Source organism: Mytilus edulis, chromosome 11 (assembly GCF_963676685.1).
Source record: "Mytilus edulis chromosome 11, xbMytEdul2.2, whole genome shotgun sequence".
NCBI classification, from domain to species: Eukaryota; Metazoa; Mollusca; class Bivalvia; order Mytilida; family Mytilidae; genus Mytilus; species Mytilus edulis.
Window position 1 is genome coordinate 61,429,259 of NC_092354.1, and position 22,907 is coordinate 61,452,165.

Sequence of the window (22,907 nt, forward strand, 5' to 3'; positions counted from 1 at the left end):
AAAATACCGATGCTTACGAATGAACATAATTTGCATGTCTAACATCAATTAATCAGTTATAATAAGGACCAGGTCAACATTTCATTCCTAATGATATACAAAATGTACTTATATCAATAATAAATTTGGTTTGCAGAAAACGCAGAGTTTAATTATTTCGTTTATAATTTAATTCTGTAATCACTCAGTATTTTGTCCTTATCCAATTTTTTTTTGGATACATTGTAGCACCGTATTATTCTGTATTATCTGTTTTTGGCCTATTTTATTTATATTCTCTCTTTGTTTTTTTTGTTTTTTTGGGGGGGGGGCATTATTCTCTATTCTGTAAACCTCATATATTTTGGGTTATTTCAAATAAATATCTGATATTCAAGCGCGTATCAGCGTGATAGGATTTAAAATAAGTATCTACAAGGAGATTTTTTGTGGTCTCTTAAAATTCGGTGCATGGGATGAATATGCTACAACAAACCAACAAAAAGGGTTGCCTACTATGCAAATAAAAGCTAATTTTAAAAGAAAATGTTTTTATATTTTGTATTTTGCGGTTTGTCTTTTTGTCGTCTCTTCGGTTGTAGTGTATCAACGACAACGCATGGGACTTTTTTTATTTCATGTTTGAAAGTTCTTCCTAACGTTCTAAATATGGGACAGATGCAAACATGCAGCAAGGCTAAACATTTGTTTGATATCTCAATCCTCACCCTATACCTCTAGCCATATTAATTGCCCCGATTTTGTCTATACGAAATGTTTAACATTGAATTTACATTCTAAACAAATGCAGAATCAACATGTAACAGATGTTTAGAAGTTTAAGTAACTCTTATATTTAACCTTTTTTCAAGTGAGGTCGCGATCGGTGCATATGGTTGCAAGAATAAACTAAATGTAACCTTAACATAAAATGTATTGCTGTCAATTAAAACAAAAGTTATAAAATGTATAAAGTTTAAAAACATCAACTGGGTTTCATTGTTAGGTAAAGTTTAATTAGGTAATGATCTTGGTGGCAATGTTACATACTCCATATATTCATGAAAAGACGATATATAAGAGGACATATTTTCCAAAAGTCACTTGATTTTAGATGTCTTGCTAGAAGACATTTAGTAGTAAAACATTTTTTAAATGAATAAAGGGGATCTATTGTTTTTCTTTTATTTTCAATGTCACACTTCAGGTGAATTTTTGTACATATACCAATTATCAAAACCATGTTTAAAACAAATAAATATGATTGATCGGTTCTTCCAACTGTTATTTAATGACTTTTTTCAGAATATTTAACATAACTCTCTTTTAATATAACGAATGTGATATAGAAAAAAAAGAAAAAAAAAACTTAAACACACTAAAGAACGTTGTCAAGAGTCTTTACAATGTTTGTCTGAGAAAGAGATGATATAACGACATCACCTCATTCTAACAACGATATGGATAAAAAAAAACGTTAAAATATTCCGTTAAAAAATTGTACGCGCAGATGTATTGCTGTCTCGCCTCCGACAGAAATATATCGCTTCACCACGCGATAATAAACAAACAAGAAATGAAAATGATGTTTCTGCATATTATTTCAATTTTCAGATGGATAGTTTAAAAAAACAAGTGGAGGAACAATTAAGCAGCAAATTCACAGTAGATGATATTCCTACAATAGATGTGGATTCAGATAGAAAGACATTGCGTTCAAAGTTAGAAACCATCAATTCTATCCTACGACATGGTGAGATGCATCTGAAATCAGAATGTGTGGAAAGGATAAATTCTAGCGTATTCATGTTTAAAAACGACCCAAAGCAAGTTATGACATATGAAAAAGCCGTAATTAAAACTAAAGTCTTAGGTAAGTATCCGTCAGTGTTCATATATTGATATATCTAGGTAGCCAAATTTCTATTCATGTTTCAAGACCGTTGTGTTTATGGTAAAGGTAATAATTGCATAGTAACGTATTATACCAACAGATATTCATGACAACAATATTATACAAATAATTGTTCTGAATTGATCGGAAACGAAACCGATGTAAAAAAGAAATAATCTAACTTCTTTACAGGATTTTTGAAAAACTGTTGTAAACAAAATGAAGTAATTTGCAAAGTAGATCGGTCATCTTTGTTGGCAATCTGCCATAATTGTTTTCGTATAATGGTATTAGCTGATATCATACCATTAGTTTTCTCACCAATTCGTTTCACATTGTGTAATTTTTTATTTTTAGATATTGGTTTTGCCAATTGATAATGTTCAAGGGTGATATGCAGTTGTTTCAATTTGTGTCCTTTGGTGGGTATTCAGAAGGAAATCATATTGCATTATATCACTTTTATATTTCATTTATATATTGGTTTTGCCAATTGATAATGTTCAAGGGTGATATGAAGTTGTTTCAATCTGTGTCCTTTGGCGGGTATTTTGAAGGAAATCATACTGCATTATATCACTTTTATATTTCGTTTATATATTGGTTTTGCCAATTGATAATGTTCAAGGGTGATATTTAGTTGTTTCAATCTGTGTCCTTTGGTTGGTATTCTGAAGGAAATCATACTGCATTATATCACTTTTCTATTTCATTTATATATTGGTTTTGCCAATTGATAATGTTCAAGGGTGATATGTAGTTGTTTCAATCTGTGTCCTTTGGTGGGTATTCTGAAGGAAATCATACTGACATCAGACTCGGACTTCTCTTTAACAAATTTAATGTGCGTATTGTTATGCGTTTACTTTTCTGCATTGGCTAGATGTAAAGGGGGAGGGTTGAGATCTCATAAACATGTTTAACCCCGCCTGTCCCAAGTCAGGAGCCTCTGGCCTTTGTTAGTCTTGTATTATTTTTAATTTTAGTTTCTTGTGTACAATTTGGTGTTAAATATGGCGTTCATTATGAACTAGTATAAATATTTGTTTAAGGGCGAGCTGAAGGACGCCTCCGGGTGCGGGAATTTCTCGCTGCGTTGAAGACCTGTTTGTGACCTTCTGTTGTTGTCTGCTCTATGGTCGGGTTGTTGTCTCTTTGTGACATTTCCGATTTCCATTCTAAATTAATTTTTTTACAGAGTTTGTCTTTAGTGCCGTGTGGAGACAGTAGAGTGCCTCCCCTTGCTTCAGGTTTATGCTCTTATAATATACTAGATTATGGAGTGTGTGTCCGAGCGAGAACTTCTCTAGTTCATTACTTTAGGAATATTTATCTAAAAGTAGTACTTCAATATTCAGCCCCATTCTACTATTTAGTCAGACGTCAGTCGCTACCCTGATATACCCCATCTTTTTCGGGTAATTAATACGGATAGCGTTTGACATCTTATATGAAGCTTAGAAATGGAAAAATATTAAATACTAAACTCGTTTAAAGGGTATCTACACGTCTCAATTTTCAAAATCGCTTATCTAAAAATACTATCATCGCTAACATTTTTAACAATAAAAATCGTGGTAACCCTTCTATCGATAAGTGTCATGCCAAAATATGACTTACATGTCCCCGTCTCTCCACCAACAATACGGTAAGGTCCACGTTTAATGGTCGCACATTTCCGTAAATATTTGAAACTGATATAACTTGAAAAACAAACAGTATGATTTATTTACTCACATGAAACAAACCGGGATGCGGTATTCAGTACGTAGGTGAAACTGGACGATATTTATCTAAACGCACTCAAGAACATATGTATTGGTTTAAAAGACCCAATAAATTCAAAAGTATCCTTCATCAACACCGTAAGAAGCACAATCACCCTATCAAATTTTTAGCAGTTCAATCTTTGGAGGTAGTAAATAAGCAACCTGGTGAATCTCATTCAAAGTTTGTACGATCACGGAAAATAATTGAATTTAATTGGATTAAAAAATTACCGACAGTCTACCCTCTCGGTCTTAATTATAATATCATAGGAATTGGTAATATATCAAGAACTGATTCTGTTAACATTTTGAATATAGTTTCTAAAACTGTTCGAAAAAACAGTTCTCATGGTCGTAGACAAAATCGCAATCAAAGTAAATTTCGGACCAATCATACCAAATATTTCGGACCTAATTTCTATTTCAAAAAACAACGGCAGACATTATCTGTTAACAAAGCTCTGTTCATTATCGATTAATTAGTTAAATAAAATTTTAGAGGATTGCAACACAATTTCATATAGCAGTCCTAAGTATGAAATCGTTTAAATTATAATGGCATATTGTTATTCTAAATTGTTTCCCAAAATTGATCGCCCTGAAGATCATAAAAAAACATTTTATTAAAATAAAGTATGTCAATAAAGGTTTTGATTTTGTAAATATTGTCTGTATTTTTAACGACCATTCTGTTAAAGAACAAATTCCTTGGTATTTTGATAGTACTGAGCTCCCTCTTATTTGTTATATTTACAAGAAATCTACCCGGAAATTTGTGTTTAATTATAGCCAATTGTGTAAAGATGTTAACATCAGTGAAAATACACCTACTTCATGTAATTGCAGTAATTCCGAATACATTTATGGACCCATTTCCCATGTTATAACTGGAAATCTCAACATCGTTCAAGACCGAGAGTTAAAATCATTCCTCAGTAAAGGATCTAAATATCGTCCCCCGTCAATTATTAACTGGAATGAGTGTCGTAATATCATCCACGACTCACTCCGTACTTACTGTTTGAAATGGATAAAACTGGAAAAAGCTGACAAAAAATCTTTGAACTCTTTTTTTAATTCAGTAATGAACATAGTTGATATACGTGTTCAACATTTTAAAGAACATTTTACTCTTAACAATAACCACAATAAACCTATTTCGCGTATTAAACATAAACTAATAGAACTAGCCAAGGAATTTGTTTTTGTCCCGGCCGATAAAGCTGCTAATAATATTATTATTGTTTGACGTACATTTTACTTTGAGGTTCTACAAAAAGAAATCACCAATTCACCAACATTCGAAGTGACTCCATTTTCAGAAAACGACATCTGTAACAAACATAAACTTTTAGCTACCTCTTTACAAGCAGAACCAAAAACAATGAAATTCCCAACTATGTATTAGCTTCCGAAGCTACACAAAACACCTTACAAATATAGATTTATTTTGTCTTCAAGCCATTGTTCCACTACTAAATTATATATTCTTCTTACCAGTACACTTGGTACAATCAAAAACCTGATAAAAAATTGTTCAAATAAGGCCTTCAAAAATAGTGCAATTAATTACTTTTGGAGTGTCAAAAACTCGTTGAAAGTACTTGATAAATTGCATGCTTATATTGGTGATTTTGAATCTGTTCAAAGTTTTGATTTTTCTACACTAGATACCACATTGCCTCACATTCTCATTAAGAAAAAATTCACACACCTAATTAAATGGGCATTTAAAAGGTCAGAATGTGAATATATATGTTCAAACTCTTTTAGGTCATATTTAGTAGCAATAAACAAAAAAACTATGTCAATTGGAGATGCTTTGATACTATATCTGCCCTTAAATTTTTACTTGATTACATTTTTGTTCGATTTGGAGATTCCGTATATCGCCAGGTTATCGGAATTTAACTAACTGTGCACCAATTATTGCGGACCTGTGTTTGTATTGATATGAGTTACAATTTATGACAAAAATTAGCAAAGACCCATCGAAACAACATCTGATACACAAATTAAATAATACTTTTAGATATTTGGATGATATTTTGGCTCTTCAATGACGACTTCAGTATGTATACTAAAGAAATTTATCCTTTTGAACTTAATTGAAGTAAAGCTTATACTTACAATGACCACTGCCCTTTCCTCGATCTTGATATCTATATCATTAACGGAAAGCTTAATACTAAAATTTATGATAAAAGAGATGATTTCTCATTTCCTATCGTTAATTATCCATTTTTAGATGGTGACGTTCCCTTATCACTATCTTACAGTGTTTATATATCTCAACTTATACGATTCGCTCGTGTATGTAACAATGTTTTAGATTTTAACGAGAGAAATTTATGTATTACTGAAAAATTATTACACCAGGGTTTTCGATGTCACAAACTAGTCAAAACATTTACTAAATTTTATCATCCATATAAGGACATCATTCGTAAATATAGCTCAACATGCAGACTTATTATACGTTCAGGTATTTCACAACCAATATTTTATGGAAATAACCAATATTTTATGGAAATATTCTTTATAAAGCACAAAAATGTCAGTATTCACCTCAGAAGCTAACAAAACCTTTAAATAGACTTATTAAGAAGGAATATAGTTATGATACTGTTGTCAGGTTATTAAAGATTGCATATTTTGGCGTTAAGATTGATTCACTTATACATGTAGGGTCTTTGCATCGGAACTAAACACATTTATTTAAAAACCCATTGTTGGCATGGCACGGGTTATATTCTTCTCATATATGTTATGATAGTATGATACTAAACCCCTCACGGGAAGGATTGTGCCTGATATTCATATGATGAAGACACAATCTTTCAATCAGTTTAATTGAAGTCTGGAGCTGGCATGACAGTTAACTGCTAGTAGTCTGGTGTTATTTATGTATTATTGTCATTTTGTTTATTTTCCTTGGTTACATCTTCTGACATCAGACTCGGACTTCTCTTGAACTGAATTTTAATGTGCGTATTGTTATGCGTTTATTTTTCTGCATTGGCTAGAGGTATAGGGGAAGGTTGAGATCTCATCAACATGTTTAACACCGCCGCATGTTTGCGCCTGTCCCAAGTCAGGAGCTTATGCCTTTGTTAGTCTTGTATCATTTTTAATTTTAGTTTCTTGTGTACAATTTGGAGTTTAGTATGGCGTTCATTATCCCTGAATTAGTATATATATTTGTTAAGGGGCCAGCTGAAGGACGCCTCCGGGTGCGGGAATTTCTATCTGCATTGAAGACCTGTTGGTTACCTTCTGCTGTTGTCTGCTCTATGGTCGGGTTGTTGTCTCTTTGACACATTCCCCATTTCCATTTTAAATTTTATGCATTATATCACTTTTATATTTCATTTATATATTGGTTTTGCCAATTAATAATGTTTAAGGGTGATATGCAGTTGTTTCAATCTGTGTCCTTTGTTGGGTATTCTGGAGGAAATCATACTGCATTATATCACTTTTATATTTCCTTTATATTTTGATTTTGCTAATTAATAATGGTCAAGGGTGATATGCAGTTGTTTTAATATGTGTTCTTTGGTTGGTATTCTGAAGGAAATCATACTGCATTATATCACTTTTATATTTCATTTATATATTGGTTTTGCCAATTGATAATGTTCAAGGGTGATATGCAGTTGTTTCAATCTTTGTCCTTTGGTGGGTATTCTGAGGGAAATCATACTGCATTATATCACTTTTATATTTCATGTATATATTGGTTTTGCCGGTTGATAATGTTCAAGGGTGATATGCAGTTGTTTTAATCTGTGTCCTTTGGTGGGTATTCTGAAGGAAATCATACTGCATTATATCACTTTTATATTTCATTTATATATTGGTTTTGCCAATTGATAATGTTCAAGGGTGATATGCAGTTGTTTCAATCTTTGTCCTTTGGTGGGTATTCTGAGGGAAATCATACTGCATTATATCACTTTTATATTTCATTTATATTTTGGTTTTGCCGGTTGATAATGTTCAAGGGTGATATGCAGTTGCTTTAATCTGTGTCCTTTGGTGGGTATTCTGAAGGAAATCATACTGCATTATATCACTTTTATATTTCATTTATATTTTGGTTTTGTCAATTGAACATGTTCAAGGGTGAAATTCAGTTGTTTCAATTAGTGTCCTTTGGTGGGTATTCTGAAGGAAATCATACTGCATTATATTACTTTTATACTTTATTTATATATTGGTTTTGCCAATAGATAATGTCCAAGGGTGATATGCAGTTGTTTCAATCTGTGGCCTTTGGTTGGTATTCTGAAGGAAATCATACTGCATTATATCACTTTTATATTTCATTTATATATTGGTTTTGCCAATTGATAATGTTCAAGGGTGAAATTCAGTTGTTTCAATTAGTGTCCTTTGGTGGGTATTCTGAAGGAAATCATACTGCATTATATTACTTTTATACTTTATTTATATATTGGTTTTGGCAATAGATAATGTCCAAGGGTGATATGCAGTTGTTTCAATTAGTGTCCTTTGGTGGGTATTCTGAAGGAAATCATACTGCATTATATCACTTTTATATTTCATTTATATTTTGGTTTTGTCAATTGAACATGTTCAAGGGTGAAATTCAGTTGTTTCAATTAGTGTCCTTTGGTGGGTATTCTGAAGGAAATCATACTGCATTATATTACTTTTATACTTTATTTATATATTGGTTTTGGCAATAGATAATGTCCAAGGGTGATATGCAGTTGTTTCAATCTGTGTTCTTTGGTGGGTATTCTGAAGGAAATCATACTGCGTTATATTACTTTTATACTTTATTTATATATTGGTTTTGGCAATTGATAATGTCCAAGGGTGATATGCAGTTGTTTCAATCTGTGTCCTTTGATGGGTATTCTGAAGGAAACCATACTGCATTATATCACTTTTATATTTCATTTATATTTTGGTTTTGTCAATTGAACATGTTCAAGGGTGAAATTCAGTTGTTTCAATTAGTGTCCTTTGGTGGGTATTCTTAAGGAAATCATACTGCATTATATTACTTTTATACTTTATTTATATATTGGTTTTGGCAATAGATAATGTCCAAGGGTGATATGCAGTTGTTTCAATCTGTGTTCTTTGGTGGGTATTCTGAAGGAAATCATACTGCGTTATATTACTTTTATACTTTATTTATATATTGGTTTTGGCAATTGATAATGTCCAAGGGTGATGTGCAGTTGTTTCAATCTGTGTCCTTTGATGGGTATTCTGAAGGAAACCATACTGCATTATATCACTTTTATATTTCATTTATATTTTGGTTTTGTCAATTGAACATGTTCAAGGGTGAAATTCAGTTGTTTCAATTAGTGTCCTTTGGTGGGTATTCTGAAGGAAATAATACTGCATTATATCACTTTTATATTTCATTTATATTTTGGTTTTGTCAATTGAACATGTTCAAGGGTGAAATTCAGTTGTTTCAATTAGTGTCCTTTGGTGGGTATTCTTAAGGAAATCATACTGCATTATATTACTTTTATACTTTATTTATATATTGGTTTTGGCAATAGATAATGTCCAAGGGTGATATGCAGTTGTTTCAATCTGTGTTCTTTGGTGGGTATTCTAAAGGAAATCATACTGCGTTATATTACTTTTATATTTCATTTATATTTTGGTTTTGCCAATTGATAATGTTCGAGGGTGATATGCAGTTGTTTCAATCTGTGGCCTTTGGTGGGTATTCTGAAGGAAACCATACTGCATTATATTACTTTTATATTTCATTTATATTTTGGTTTTGCCAATTGATAATGTCCAAGGGTGATATGCAGTTGTTTCAATCTGTGTTCTTTGGTGGGTATTCTGAAGGAAATCATACTGCGTTATATTACTTTTATACTTTATTTATATATTGGTTTTGGCAATTGATAATGTCCAAGGGTGATATGCAGTTGTTTCAATCTGTGTCCTTTGATGGGTATTCTGAAGGAAACCATACTGCATTATATCACTTTTATATTTCATTTATATTTTGGTTTTGTCAATTGAACATGTTAAAGGGTGAAATTCAGTTGTTTCAATTAGTGTCCTTTGGTGGGTATTCTGAAGGAAATAATACTGCATTATATCACTTTTATATTTCATTTATATTTTGGTTTTGTCAATTGAACATGTTCAAGGGTGAAATTCAGTTGTTTCAATTAGTGTCCTTTGGTGGGTATTCTTAAGGAAATCATACTGCATTATATTACTTTTATACTTTATTTATATATTGGTTTTGGCAATAGATAATGTCCAAGGGTGATATGCAGTTGTTTCAATCTGTGTTCTTTGGTGGGTATTCTGAAGGAAATCATACTGCGTTATATTACTTTTATACTTTATTTATATATTGGTTTTGGCAATTGATAATGTCCAAGGGTGATATGCAGTTGTTTCAATCTGTGTTCCTTGGTGGGTATTCTGAAGGAAATCATACTGCGTTATATTACTTTTATATTTCATTTATATTTTGGTTTTGCCAATTGATAATGTTCGAGGGTGATATGCAGTTGTTTCAATCTGTGGCCTTTGGTGGGTATTCTGAAGGAAACCATACTGCATTATATTACTTTTATATTTCATTTATATTTTGGTTTTGCCAATTGATAATGTTCGAGGGTGATATGCAGTTGTTTCAATCTGTGGCCTTTGGTGGGTATTCTGAAGGAAACCATACTGCATTATATTACTTTTATATTTCATTTATATTTTGGTTTTGCCAATTGATAATGTCCAAGGGTGATATGCAGTTGTTTCAATCTGTGTTCTTTGGTGGGTATTCTGAAGGAAATCATACTGCGTTATATCACTTTTATATTTCATGTTTATTTTGGTTTTGCCAATTGATAATGTTCAAGGGTGATATGCAGTTGTTTCAATCTGTGTTCTTTGGTGGGTATTCTGAAGGAAACCATACTGCATTATATCACTTTTATATTTCATTTATATTTTGGTTTTGCCAATTGATAATGTTCAAGGTTGATATGCAGTTGTTACAATCTGTGTTCTTTGGTGGGTATTCTGAAGGAAATCATACTGCATTACATTTATATTTTTTATTTATTTTCAGATACCATGCTATACCTAATGAGATATGAAGATTACAACGACTTAGTCTTCACAAATGATGAGACCTGTCAACTACATTATGCTATTGCAATATGTATGTGTAACATAAGCAATAGATTTGCTGCCTTAGGAGAGGTATGTTAATCAAATGTCTATTGCTCGTGCATGTTAGTCATTTATCTGTTGATTGCAGAGAATATTTCATTCGTTAAAAAACTTGTTAGAAATGAATAAAAGAAAACAACAAAAACAACAAAAACAAAACAAAATCAATGTTTGATGTCTCCTCTAACAGTGATTCAAATGTCATAAATTATTTCAAAAACGTTTAAGGAACACAAAAACGCCCTCAGTAATGCAAAGAAGACACTGAATGGTATTAGTAAACAGGTTTATTTCGAGAATAATTGCATTGTAAATGTGCTCGAGAATTTCGAAACCATTAAAGAAGTGAATTGATCTGATAATGAACATCAGTCAGTTCATATTAATCGTCGTATAATTCAAAATTCGTCATTTTGTTTTCATAATTACACTATCGTCTTCTATTGTGTTTATTTCAACCTTTAAATCTTCTTCTTAAGAATTATGTGTTTGGAATTTTTTATTTTTTTTGCTTTTTTATATGCTTGCAGGTGATGGTAAATGCCGGTAGTATTTCATATTTTACAGACATTTGTAGATTCAAACCGTTTCTCGACAAGTTGGAAAACCCGGTAAGAGCATTCTCATTTATAAAGTAATTTTGTTTAGCAGTTAACATGGGATTGAATGTAGATGTATATGTGATATACAGCCACTTAATATATATTGTGTTAAGCCATAAACACCATGATGCTGGGACCAATACAATTTGAGTTCTGGAACAAATATATTTTCCATGTTGATAAATATTTATGTTGCATACGGGTTGATATATCAGTTTTGAATACGCGGATATTTTTTTTATCACCGCATAATGTCAACGTCATATTATTACCAGGCCAAGAATTTTATGGGATAACCGTTCAAGGGGAGTTTTGACCTAACATCAAAACAATATAAGCGCATTTCACAGACATTTATAGTCTGCCAAAAGTTGAGCACAACCTAAATTTAACTGGCAATATATTTTTAACAATTGCGAAAAAAATAATTATGTTTGGTGTTATGAATTGCCTTTAACATACATTAAGAAAGTTCATTAGGACCAAAACAATTGAATGCCGATAAACCCACCACGCACGTTTTTATTAAAGAGGGACGAAAGATACCAAAGGGATAGTCAAACTCATACATCGAAAAAAAAAAAACTGACAACGTCATGGCTAAAAATGAAAAAGACAAACAGACAAACAATAGTACACATAACACAACATAGAAAACTAAAGAATAAACAACAGGAACCCCACCAAAAACTAGGGGGATCTCAGGTGCTCCGGAAGGGTAAGCAGATCCTGCTCCACATGTGGCACCCGTCGTGTTGCTTATGTGATAACAAATCCGGTAAATAGTCTAATTCGGTAGTTCACATTCATGAAAGGGAAGTGGATTGTAGTTACGACGTTAGGAACATATCCGATATCATTTGTGAAACGGTTATTTCATAACGGTCAACCAACTCGTGATGGCGTCTGTAAAATTTACGAAGACATGATGATTTCAACTTCACCATTTGGAACTCTTGGTTTAATAGCTTCCTTGTGAGCAGCAACCCTCTATCAAGAAAATCATGATAGGAAATGCAAGCACGGGAATATCGTATCAATTGGGAGATATATACCCCGTATGCAGGTACTGCTGGAATGTTGCTACTTAGAAATGGAAAGTCCACAACTGGAAATCTAAAATCATCTCTTAAAAAAATGGATATGAAATATCCTAGCGTATAAATGTCTGCATGTTGATTTATATTTACGAATGATGTCCTTGTACCGATGATTTCGTAAATGGTTTGACGAGTTTTTGAAAACCCTGGTGTACGCCGCTTTTATGCTAATATTCTTTACAAAGCACAATCATTCGGCATGCATCAAAAGCTTAACAAACCTTTAAACAAACTTATTCGGAAAGGATACAGTTGCGATACTATTGTCAAGTCATTAAGGATTTCATATTTTGGTATTAATATTGATTAATTCATAAGGTCTTTGCACCGGAAATAAACACTTTTAATCTAAAACCAGTTATTGGCATGGTACGGGTAATGTTCGTCACATATATGTTATGATGGTATGATACTAAACCCCTTACGGGAGTGATTGTCATTGATTTTCATATGATTAAGACAAACTTTGGTGCACCACTTATTGCGGATCTGTTTTTGTATTGCTATGAGTTACAATTTATGACAAAAATAAGCAAAGACCCATCGAAACAACATCTGATAAATAAATTTAATAATACTTTTAGATATTTGGATGATATTTTGGCTCTCAATAATGACGACTTCAGTATATATATTAAAGAAATTTATCCTGTTGAACTTACTTTAAATAAAGCTAATACTAACAATGACCACTGCCCTTTCCTCGATCTTGATATCTATATCACTAACGGAAAGCTGAATACTAAAATTTATGATAAAAGAGATGATTTTTCATTTCCTATTGTTAATTATCCGTTTTTAGATGATGACGTTCCCTTGTCACCATCTTACGGTGTTTACATATCTCAACTTGTACGATTCGCTCGTGTATGTAACAATGTTTTAGATTTTAACGAGAGAAATTTATGTATTACTGAAAAATTATTACACCAGGGTTTTCGATATCACAAACTAGTCAAAACATTTACTAAAAAAATATAGCTCAACATGCAGACTTCTTATACGTTCAGGTATTTCACATCCAATTTTTTATGGAAATATTCTTTATAAAGCACAAAGGTGTCAGTATTCACCTCAAAAACTAACAAAACCTTTGAATAGACTTATTTAGAATTGATATAGTTACGATACTGTTGTCAGGTCATTAAATATTGCATATTTTGGAGTTAATATTGATTCACTTATAGGGTCTTTGCATCGGAACTAAACACATTTATTCAAAAACTAGTTGTTGGCATGACACGGGTTATGGTCTTCTCATATATGTTATGATGGTATGATACTAAAACCCTAACGGGAAGGATTGTGCCTGATTTTCATTTGATGAAATCCTAATCTTTCAGTCAGTTTAATTGAAGTCTGGAGCTGGCATGTCAGTTAACTGCTAGTAGTCTGTTGTTATTTATGTATTATTGTCATTTTGTTTATTTTCTTTGGTTACATCTTCTGACATAAGACTCGGACTTCTCTTGAACTGAATTTTAATGTGCGTATTGTTATGCGTTTACTTTTCTACATTGGCTAGAGGTATAGGGGGAGGGTTGAGATCTCACAATTATGTTTAACCCCGCCGCATTTTTGCGCCTGTCCCAAGTCAGGAGCCTCTGGCATTTGTTAGTCTTGTATTATTTTAATTTTAGTTTCTTGTGTACAATTTGGAAATTAGTATGGCGTTCATTATCACTGAACTAGTATATATTTGTTTAGGGGCCAGTTGAAGGACGCCTCCGTGTTCGGGAATTTCTCGCTACCTTGAAGACCTGTTGGTGACCTTCTGCTGTTGTTTTTTTCTATGGTCGGGTTGTTGTCTCTTTGGCACATTCCCCATTTCCATTCTCAATTTTATTTTCAATCAGTTAAATTGAGTTCTGGAGATGGCATGTCAATTACTCCTAGTAGTCCTTTGTTTATTTATGTATCATAGTAATGTTGCTTAGTTTCTTTTGTTACTTATTCTGACATCGAACTCGGACTTCTTTTGAACTGAGTTTTACTGTGCGTACTGCTCTGTGTTTCTTTATTCTACATTGGCTTGAAGTATAGTACGAGGGTTGACATTTCACAAAACATGTTTAACATCACTGCATTTTTGCGCCTGTCCTAAGTCATGAGACCCTGGCCTTTGTTAGTCTTTTTTTTTATTTTAGTTTTAACTGAACTAGTATACAACTTTATTTAGGACCCAGCTGATGACCACCTCCGGTATTTTCTCGCTGCGTTGAAGACCCATTGGTGGATTTTGGCTGTTGTCTGATCTTTGGCCGGGTTGTCTCTTTGACATGTTCCCCATTCCATTTTCAATTTTATCTTCATGAGCAGCAACCTTCTATGAAGTACGTCAATATAGAAAATACAAGTCCTAGAGTATGGTATCAGCCAATAGATATGATATATACTCCATATTTAGGCTGCTGGAATGTTGCTTCATAGAAATAGAAAGTTCACAGTTGAGAAGTTGAAACCATCTCTTTCTTGTTAAGCTTTTGTTTTCAATCAGACCTCATGTTCATGCAATTGCTAGATGTTAGTCAGGATATGACACAGACTGAACTGAAACTGTTGTATCCTTTATCTCGAATTCGATGGGATCGATGCGTTCAACAAAGTTACCAAATTTGTAAATATTAAGTGTAAGGACATCATTTTTATAGTGAAAAGTAAATTTTAATGGTACTGTGAATTTCTGTTCATTCTTCATATGAAGTTACTGTATGAAGTCAGCCTCATATGGATGATGGAACAAGTTGATAAGCAGAGTTTTTCCCATGGGAATGCCGATTATTTGATGCTAAACACGTTTTCAAAACGTAACAAATGTGTTGGTAATCACAAAATCAAGCATATTGATAATGTCAGTTTCAGAGAATTTTTGATTGATTCACAGTGGTGTTTTATACACAACTTATGATGTTTCCATCCTTAAGATAAGATACTTGTATCTGCGTTTAATTATTCTTTGTAATGACACCAAGCAGGACCTACTCTTTCAAATTGTCCTTAGTTTGGAATTAGAAATACTTTTGTAAAGAAGAAAATTCAAATGTTTTAATACTAATGCAAAATGAAAAAGTCTAATATCACATGCAGTCTATACGATATTTGGACGTTTCAGTTTCCTCATCGGATTCAAACCAGCATTTAAATATGTAGCTTCACAACAACTGCGATTGCTGATATTATTGATGTTAATAATTTAGAAAGCGGTTTCGTTGAGGACTTTTGGGACCCAGCAATATAACATTGTTTGTAAGGACACTTAAGTAGTTTAGATAGCAAATATAATGATGGAAGATCCAGTTTTCATCTTCAATTGAAATTTCACAGGAATATAGAACATACCTATGATTGTCCGGGATTCTTCTTTGGTAATTGCCGTGGGGTTGAATTTCTAAATGAATGGTCAATATCTATTCAATTCATCAAGTAGTTTATGAAGTGTAATTTACACACAAACACGATTTCGTTTTGGGCTTTATATGCGGGGACAACATCATATTTGTCATGGAGGTAGGACACGCGTTTTGCTAGTGTTTGGTCTATAAACATTGATGAAGTATAGATTTTTATAGACCCACTTATTTTCTCAATTCTGATTTGTATCAACGACGTCACAGCCTAATTCATTCGTAAAAGGTACCTACGATTTCTTTCTCGCGTTTAACTTATTGCCTGGCATAAATCGGAATCAACCAGTATAGTGAAAATGTGTTAACAATGGATTTGTTAAGTCTAAGAATATTTCCCGCCTTTGGATAAAATATATCAAAGAGAAGTGTCATTGGCAATGTTTAGGCCACCAGAAGTGACGTGGCGTGACGGGGTATATACGAACAGGGAACTAGCATCTGTGCAATGACTTTCCGTTAATTTCCGTGACGTTTATCACATGCAACTTTGTGCATTCGCGGAAATATGTTGAAAACCACAAGTGATGGAAAACAGCAAAAATTTTCTAAATGGCTGCCGCTGGCCTGGCAATTGGGAAAGGGTGCCATCCGCTATTGCTTGCAATGGCAAATCTAGTTAATAGTTCTTGTCTGTATTTCTTCTGCTGAAGTATATCATAAAAAGATAGTTACATGTCATTTCTATATCAGACCCTTTATTGGCCCTCGTTCATTATATCAGCCCTCGAGCCTGCGGCTCTTGGGCTGATATCATGACCTAGGGCCGATACAGGGTTTGATATGAAAAATGCCATGTAATAATCTATACTTATACTTAAGGTCGTCCAAATTGTGACCCTGCAACACGTATTTGTAATTGAAAATTTGAGTTGTAATTGTTTGGTATAGGTTTAAGAAATAATAAGTGCAGACTGACATTTAAAAGAAAAGCTCGAGGTATATTCGAGATTTATGAATTATGACGAAGGATATTGCACAAGTTGATGGCAACAACTCTTTTGTTCGCAAAGGAAAGTTTAAGAAAGGATATTGTATCCGTTTCATCTTTTCCTATTCGATTACTTCAAAATAATGCATAAGGGACAATGGAGAACTGTAGACAATAAAGAAATAGATATGCATCAATTCGGTTATAAACACATAAGATTTATATACAGCGTTTTGTAGCAGAGCTATATCAATTGATATTTATTGCATATCGTTATAAATTTAAAGGAAGAACTTACAAAGATTAATGTTTCTTCGTCTTATATCAGGTATTTATCAATAATGTTTTATGATTTTGCAGGATGTTTGCAGTTTTATTACAAGCATCGTAGGTACATTACATAACATAGCGCGCTTGTTACCAGTTTCACAGCTTGTTATGGACAGTAAGACGGCTGAGGTAACATAATGTATTAAAAGAAAATAGATATTTAAAAATCTGGCATAATTCATCTAAGAACGGATCAATAAAACTGCCAATAGTCATATAACTGTTTTGAATGATGAATGTAATATAGTTAAGAAACAAAAACAAGTTTGATTGTGCTGTTTTTTTCCATTAGATCTTCAGATTAATAATTCCTATATAATGTGACTTTTTTTCTACCTGTAAAACACCATAGTATATAATATGAAAACAATCACATAAACAATCTTACATTTTATAATGACTTTAAAATAATGAAAAATAACCAATCCGATTTAAGTATTACGTATTAATATTATTGTAGTTAGACTTTCCATGTGAATTGAATTTCAAAGAAAAAAAGCATGTTCATATAAAGAAAAAAGATATTGCGGAAGGTGTTTGAATAAACTGAGTTAGTCGAATTTTCTTTTTTGTCCCGTCTTAGGTAATCATTGTATAATACTAGTATTGTATTGATTGATAATGACAATAAAAGGACAATAGACACGTTTAAATTATTAGACTACTGCACGGGTCTAACTGAGTGAACAGAATCAAATGTAATTCATGTTTTTATGAAAATAAGGAAATGTCGTATGAGTGCCAATGAGGAAACTATCCATCAAAGTTCAAAAATGTGTATGTAAGCAATTATATTCAACTGTACGGCTTTCAATTATCAATAAACAAGCATACCGAACAGTCGGCTATCATAGGCCCCACATGAAAAATATGAATTTATTCAATTGAAAAAACTAAAGGTCTTATTCATAATAAGACGATTCACGATAATAAAATATAACAATGAACCAACAATTAACAGCAACTGAACTACAAGCTCCAAACTTTGGACAGACATATAAGTAATGATTTGAAAAGCTCATCCCTCTGCCTAACCTGGGATAGTGGTGATACAGCCCACATAAGAACAACTTATCAAAAGCGCTTGAAAAAGTCTCATAACATCAAAACAAAGCAGAAAACCATCACACAAAAACATTTTTTTAATTTTTCCATCATCAGCAGTTATAAACAGAAAAATGCATTATGTGGGATCGGGACTATTCGACTGCGCATAATTTCACGCATGAATTACCATGCACACGAAAAGTTTGAGTCGTAAATTTACTATTAATTTTTTTTAATATAATTTTGATTGATTAAAAATGTTAAATTATTGGGGTTTTTTTCACTAAAAAATTATAATCGTTATTAGGTGTATCTAATGACTTTTCGACAAATTTCACCATTTTCCAGCCAAAATTGTGGGTTTTAATGCAAAATAATGGTTTTTTCCTTATCGGTGACCTATGTTTTTTATTTCCTTATTCTTTGAAGCTGTATTTCATTTTTTTATATTACAGTTTTGGACCAAGTGTCACAGACAGTTTTTTGCTATTCCGATAAAAATATGTCAACATTTCCATTTTCCCTATCATTTCAACAAGAAATAGTCCCTTTTACATACCTGATTTAAAGTAATATTTTGAGCTTAAATGGTCCGGGATCCCGTATTGTTTTGACCAATTTGATTCACTCTCTGTAAAGATTAAAATATCAAAAATATACGGTACTTCTGACAGAAACTTCTAATAGGCCCGAGTCAAATTAAGATTGTAGCTTTCTGAAAATAAAAATGCATATATTTTTAATATATCTGGTGGATGCTAGATCTTTAAACTTTTCCTACTATATAGGTTAGTCTTTAATTATCGAGTACACACATCCATTTCTATCAATTTGTTGATGAATCTTAATGTCTTTTGTTTTGGTTAATATGTAGCTAGGTTCAAACGGTTAATCTTTGGCAAAAAAAAATGACATCAAACTTTCCTTGTTTGGGGATGAGGAAATACGCAGCCTCTGTGGTAATATTCAAATATATCATCGTCAAATTTGCAATTTGATAATTATACCAGCTAAACTAAATCAGCTAATTAAGAATGTCTTTTTACGCATCTTTGTTGTATTATCTTAACTTTCGTCACCTGTGAAATTGTCAAAATGTACCAGTTCATATCGTACATTATTATTTTTGTTAGAAGCAAATTATGCAGTATCCTTACCTACGTCTGTTTTTTTAATTTTACAATTGTACCAGCCTTGTTGTGGTAGTTCATTTGTACAACATTCAAGATTGTTACAGTTAAATTAAAATAAAATGATATGATTCATTTTACATCTAATCATGCTGACAAAGGATATCTGTTATCCTACATATTGATCATTTATGATCATGTTGACACCATTTGAAGCGTTTTAAAGACAAATGTTTAGAAAGAGGTAATGTTATCTTTCTTGTTTGCGATATTTTAAGGCAATGGTACCTCTATTTAGTTGTGAGGATGAAGATTTACGAACAAGAGCCACTTTAGCAGCAGCTGAGACATGTGATGACAGTAAAGTCAATATGCTAGTTGGTGCCGGAGGAGTTATTTCGTCCATACTCCAAGATCTTGAAAGGTCAACAACAGCATTCTATTTTCATTATTCAACAATGGAACTGTTGGGTGCTATTGATAAATTAGCCTGCGCTGATACAAATAAGAAGAAGGTAAACTTTCTATTTAGAATATAAGATACCACGTTTACATGTATGTCGACTATTATAGCATTTGTTCGTAAGTTTCTCTGTGATGAGTGTTCTTGCGTGTTATTGTACTGTATTTCTGTCACACATTGTAGCCATTTTCGCACACTATTTAGCAAAGCCATATCAGCTGGAGGTTTAGCTTGCCATAAAACCATGTTCAACCCACTATTTTTTTTTAAATGCCATTTACCAACATGACCAAGTCAGGAATATTTCAGTTGTTATCGAATATTTTGTTTTTATGTATGTTGGCTTTTGTTTATGTTGCACTTCAGTGTTTCTGTTGTTCCTTTGTTTTCCTCTTATAGTATATGTGCTTCCCTTTGTGTTTGTTTGTAACCGTACCATTTTGGGACTTTTGAATAGCGGTATGATCGTTTCTACTTTTGTAGCGTTTAGAAAACAACAACAAACGCGACACAAATGAACGTTTACAAAATTTTGGTTAGAAAGAAATGCGACCCAAGTCTGGTATATGTCATTTAAGGTGCTATCACCTAAAATACAATCATACCGAATGTAAACATTTGAATTACGTCAGAGTCAAGTGATGTTTTGTTTAGCTATATACATGTTAAAGTGTCCTGACTAACAAAGAGAAATGCGTATTGGCAACCAACAAAAGAGGTATACTAACAAATAACAAGACATATGAAATGACAAAGAAAGAGACACTGACACAAAACAATCTAATAACCAATAATAAGACATGTGTACTGACATATGATGAAGCAAATACAGACAGGAATCAACGAAACATATGTACTGACAATGATCAAGACAGGTGTACTACAAAGCAGCAATACATGCAAACTGACAAATGTACTAGAAAAATACACATGCACTGACACACAACGAGACATGCAAACTGACAATTGTACTGAAAAACAAATACACATGTACTGACACACAACGAGACATACAAACTGACAATTGTACTGAAAAACAAATACACATGTACTGACACACAACGAGACATGCAAACTGACAATTGTACTGAAAAATAAATACACATGTACTGACACACAACGAGACATGCAAACTGACAATTGTACTGAAAAACAAATACACATGTACTGACACACAACGAGACATGCAAACTGACAATTGTACTGAAAAACAAATGCACATGTACTGACACACAATGAGACATGCAAACTGACAATTGTACTGAAAAACAAATACACATGTACTGACACACAACGAGACATGCAAACTGACAATTGTACTGAAAAACAAATGCACATGTACTGACACACAACGGGACATGCAAACTGACAATTGTACTGAAAAACAAATACACATGTACTGACACACAAAGAGACATGCAAACTGACACATGTACTGAAAAGAACTACACATGTACTGACACACAACGACACATGCAAACTGACAACTAATAAAACATGTGTATCGAAAAGTACAGATTGAGTAGACAAAGCAGACAATCAACCTTATAAATGAAAAAAATAAACAAAAATGAATAAAGTTGTATTGAAAAACAACAGACAGAATTCATTAATAATTAAAAGATAGGTAAATAGATGAGCAAGGCGTCAAGTAGACTAATGTGCTGAAAACAACACAGTTTGTGTACTGACAATTACTAAACAACAAATTACCAAAACAAAAGTACACATGTTCTGAATAAACAAAGTTCAATAGCGACCATAAGGAAATATCTAATATAGATCACCCCAATATTTGTTGGGGTTCGTATTACTTAGTCTTTAGTTTTCTATGTTGTGTCTTGTGTTCTGTTATTTGTCTGGATGTCTTTTCATTTTTTAACAATATCGTTGTCAATTTATTTTTCGATTCCGAGTTTGGCTGTCCCGCAGGTATCTGTAGTCCATCTTTTATGTAATCATCTACAACACAATCGTTCAAAGATAATCTATAGCAACAATAACTTTTCAAGGGAATATGAAGTGCTTAACATGCATAAACATTCTAGTTAGATACAATGTTTGATGAATGTATTGTACTTTTTGGCAGATATTAGAAGCTGGTGCTTTACCAATATTCGAGGCCATTTTAAACCTCGATAAACCAGAAGAACAAGCCTTGACAGCAAGAGTATTGTGGACTATGACTTTTGATGATGACGTTGCTACACAAGTTAAATCATCAAAAACTTTGTTAGACAGATTACAGATGCTATCGAAATCTTTAGACAAAACAGTGAAAAATAACGTAAAGGGACTTTTATACAATATTGAGCGAATATCAAAGAAAGGAAAGAAAGGTATTACACTCATTGACTTTATGTTCTATTGGCAAAGTAGTTAACAAAATGGAATAATTAAAAGGTATTGCATGAAGGAAATTTGTATCGTCTCTGGTTATAATGTAATTAAGGATGTACTTAGGCGAGGTTTTGGAACTTGTGTAAAATGTTCGAACTCCTTGGTGTTTTTCCATACAGTACAATGTAAAATATTTTGCCCCATAACACCCATTTATTTTTTCATATAAGACTTTTTTTTGTTTTGAGACCCAAATAATACCAATGCAAATATAAGGTAAAAGTCCGAGTCAGTCTTCCCGCCATATTTAAAATCTCAAATATCTCGTAAAGGAGGTCCATGACCTATCAATAAATTCTTAATTTGTTAATTTTTACCTTACCTCACCTACGTACATCCTTAAGTTAGGATAATGTGTGCCTAAACAAAGTAATCAAATAGCATTCAACACAAAGGACCGAAACGTGAAAAATTAATGCAGGTTATAAGCGAACAATGGTTTACCAAGTATCCAAAAGACATTATAATTTATAATTTTCTAAATTTCTTTTTTCCATTTATATTGATGTTGATCGTTATTTTTTGTTGAATGGGATAAAGATATATAAATAACGAGTGATACTGTTAGATTTGAAATGAAGTTTTCCGGTAAGAATGATGAAAGTTAACTACAAACACAATACGTTGTTTGTCCTGGTACGTCATTGATGCATTT

At 32.5% G+C, this 22,907-nt stretch overlaps 1 protein-coding gene across 1 annotated transcript in view; it reads left to right on the forward strand.

Annotated features, from left to right (window-relative positions):
- The window catches only part of LOC139496005 (uncharacterized), a 57,392-nt gene that overhangs the window by 12,668 nt on the left and 21,817 nt on the right, over window positions 1-22,907 (forward strand). Inside the window, exons 2-7 of the mRNA XM_071284442.1 lie at window positions 1,594-1,852; window positions 10,742-10,875; window positions 11,376-11,456; window positions 17,243-17,341; window positions 19,668-19,904; window positions 21,942-22,191. Coding sequence (XP_071140543.1) covers window positions 1,594-1,852; window positions 10,742-10,875; window positions 11,376-11,456; window positions 17,243-17,341; window positions 19,668-19,904; window positions 21,942-22,191 — 1,060 coding nt within the window. The remainder of the gene's footprint in view (window positions 1-1,593; window positions 1,853-10,741; window positions 10,876-11,375; window positions 11,457-17,242; window positions 17,342-19,667; window positions 19,905-21,941; window positions 22,192-22,907) is intronic.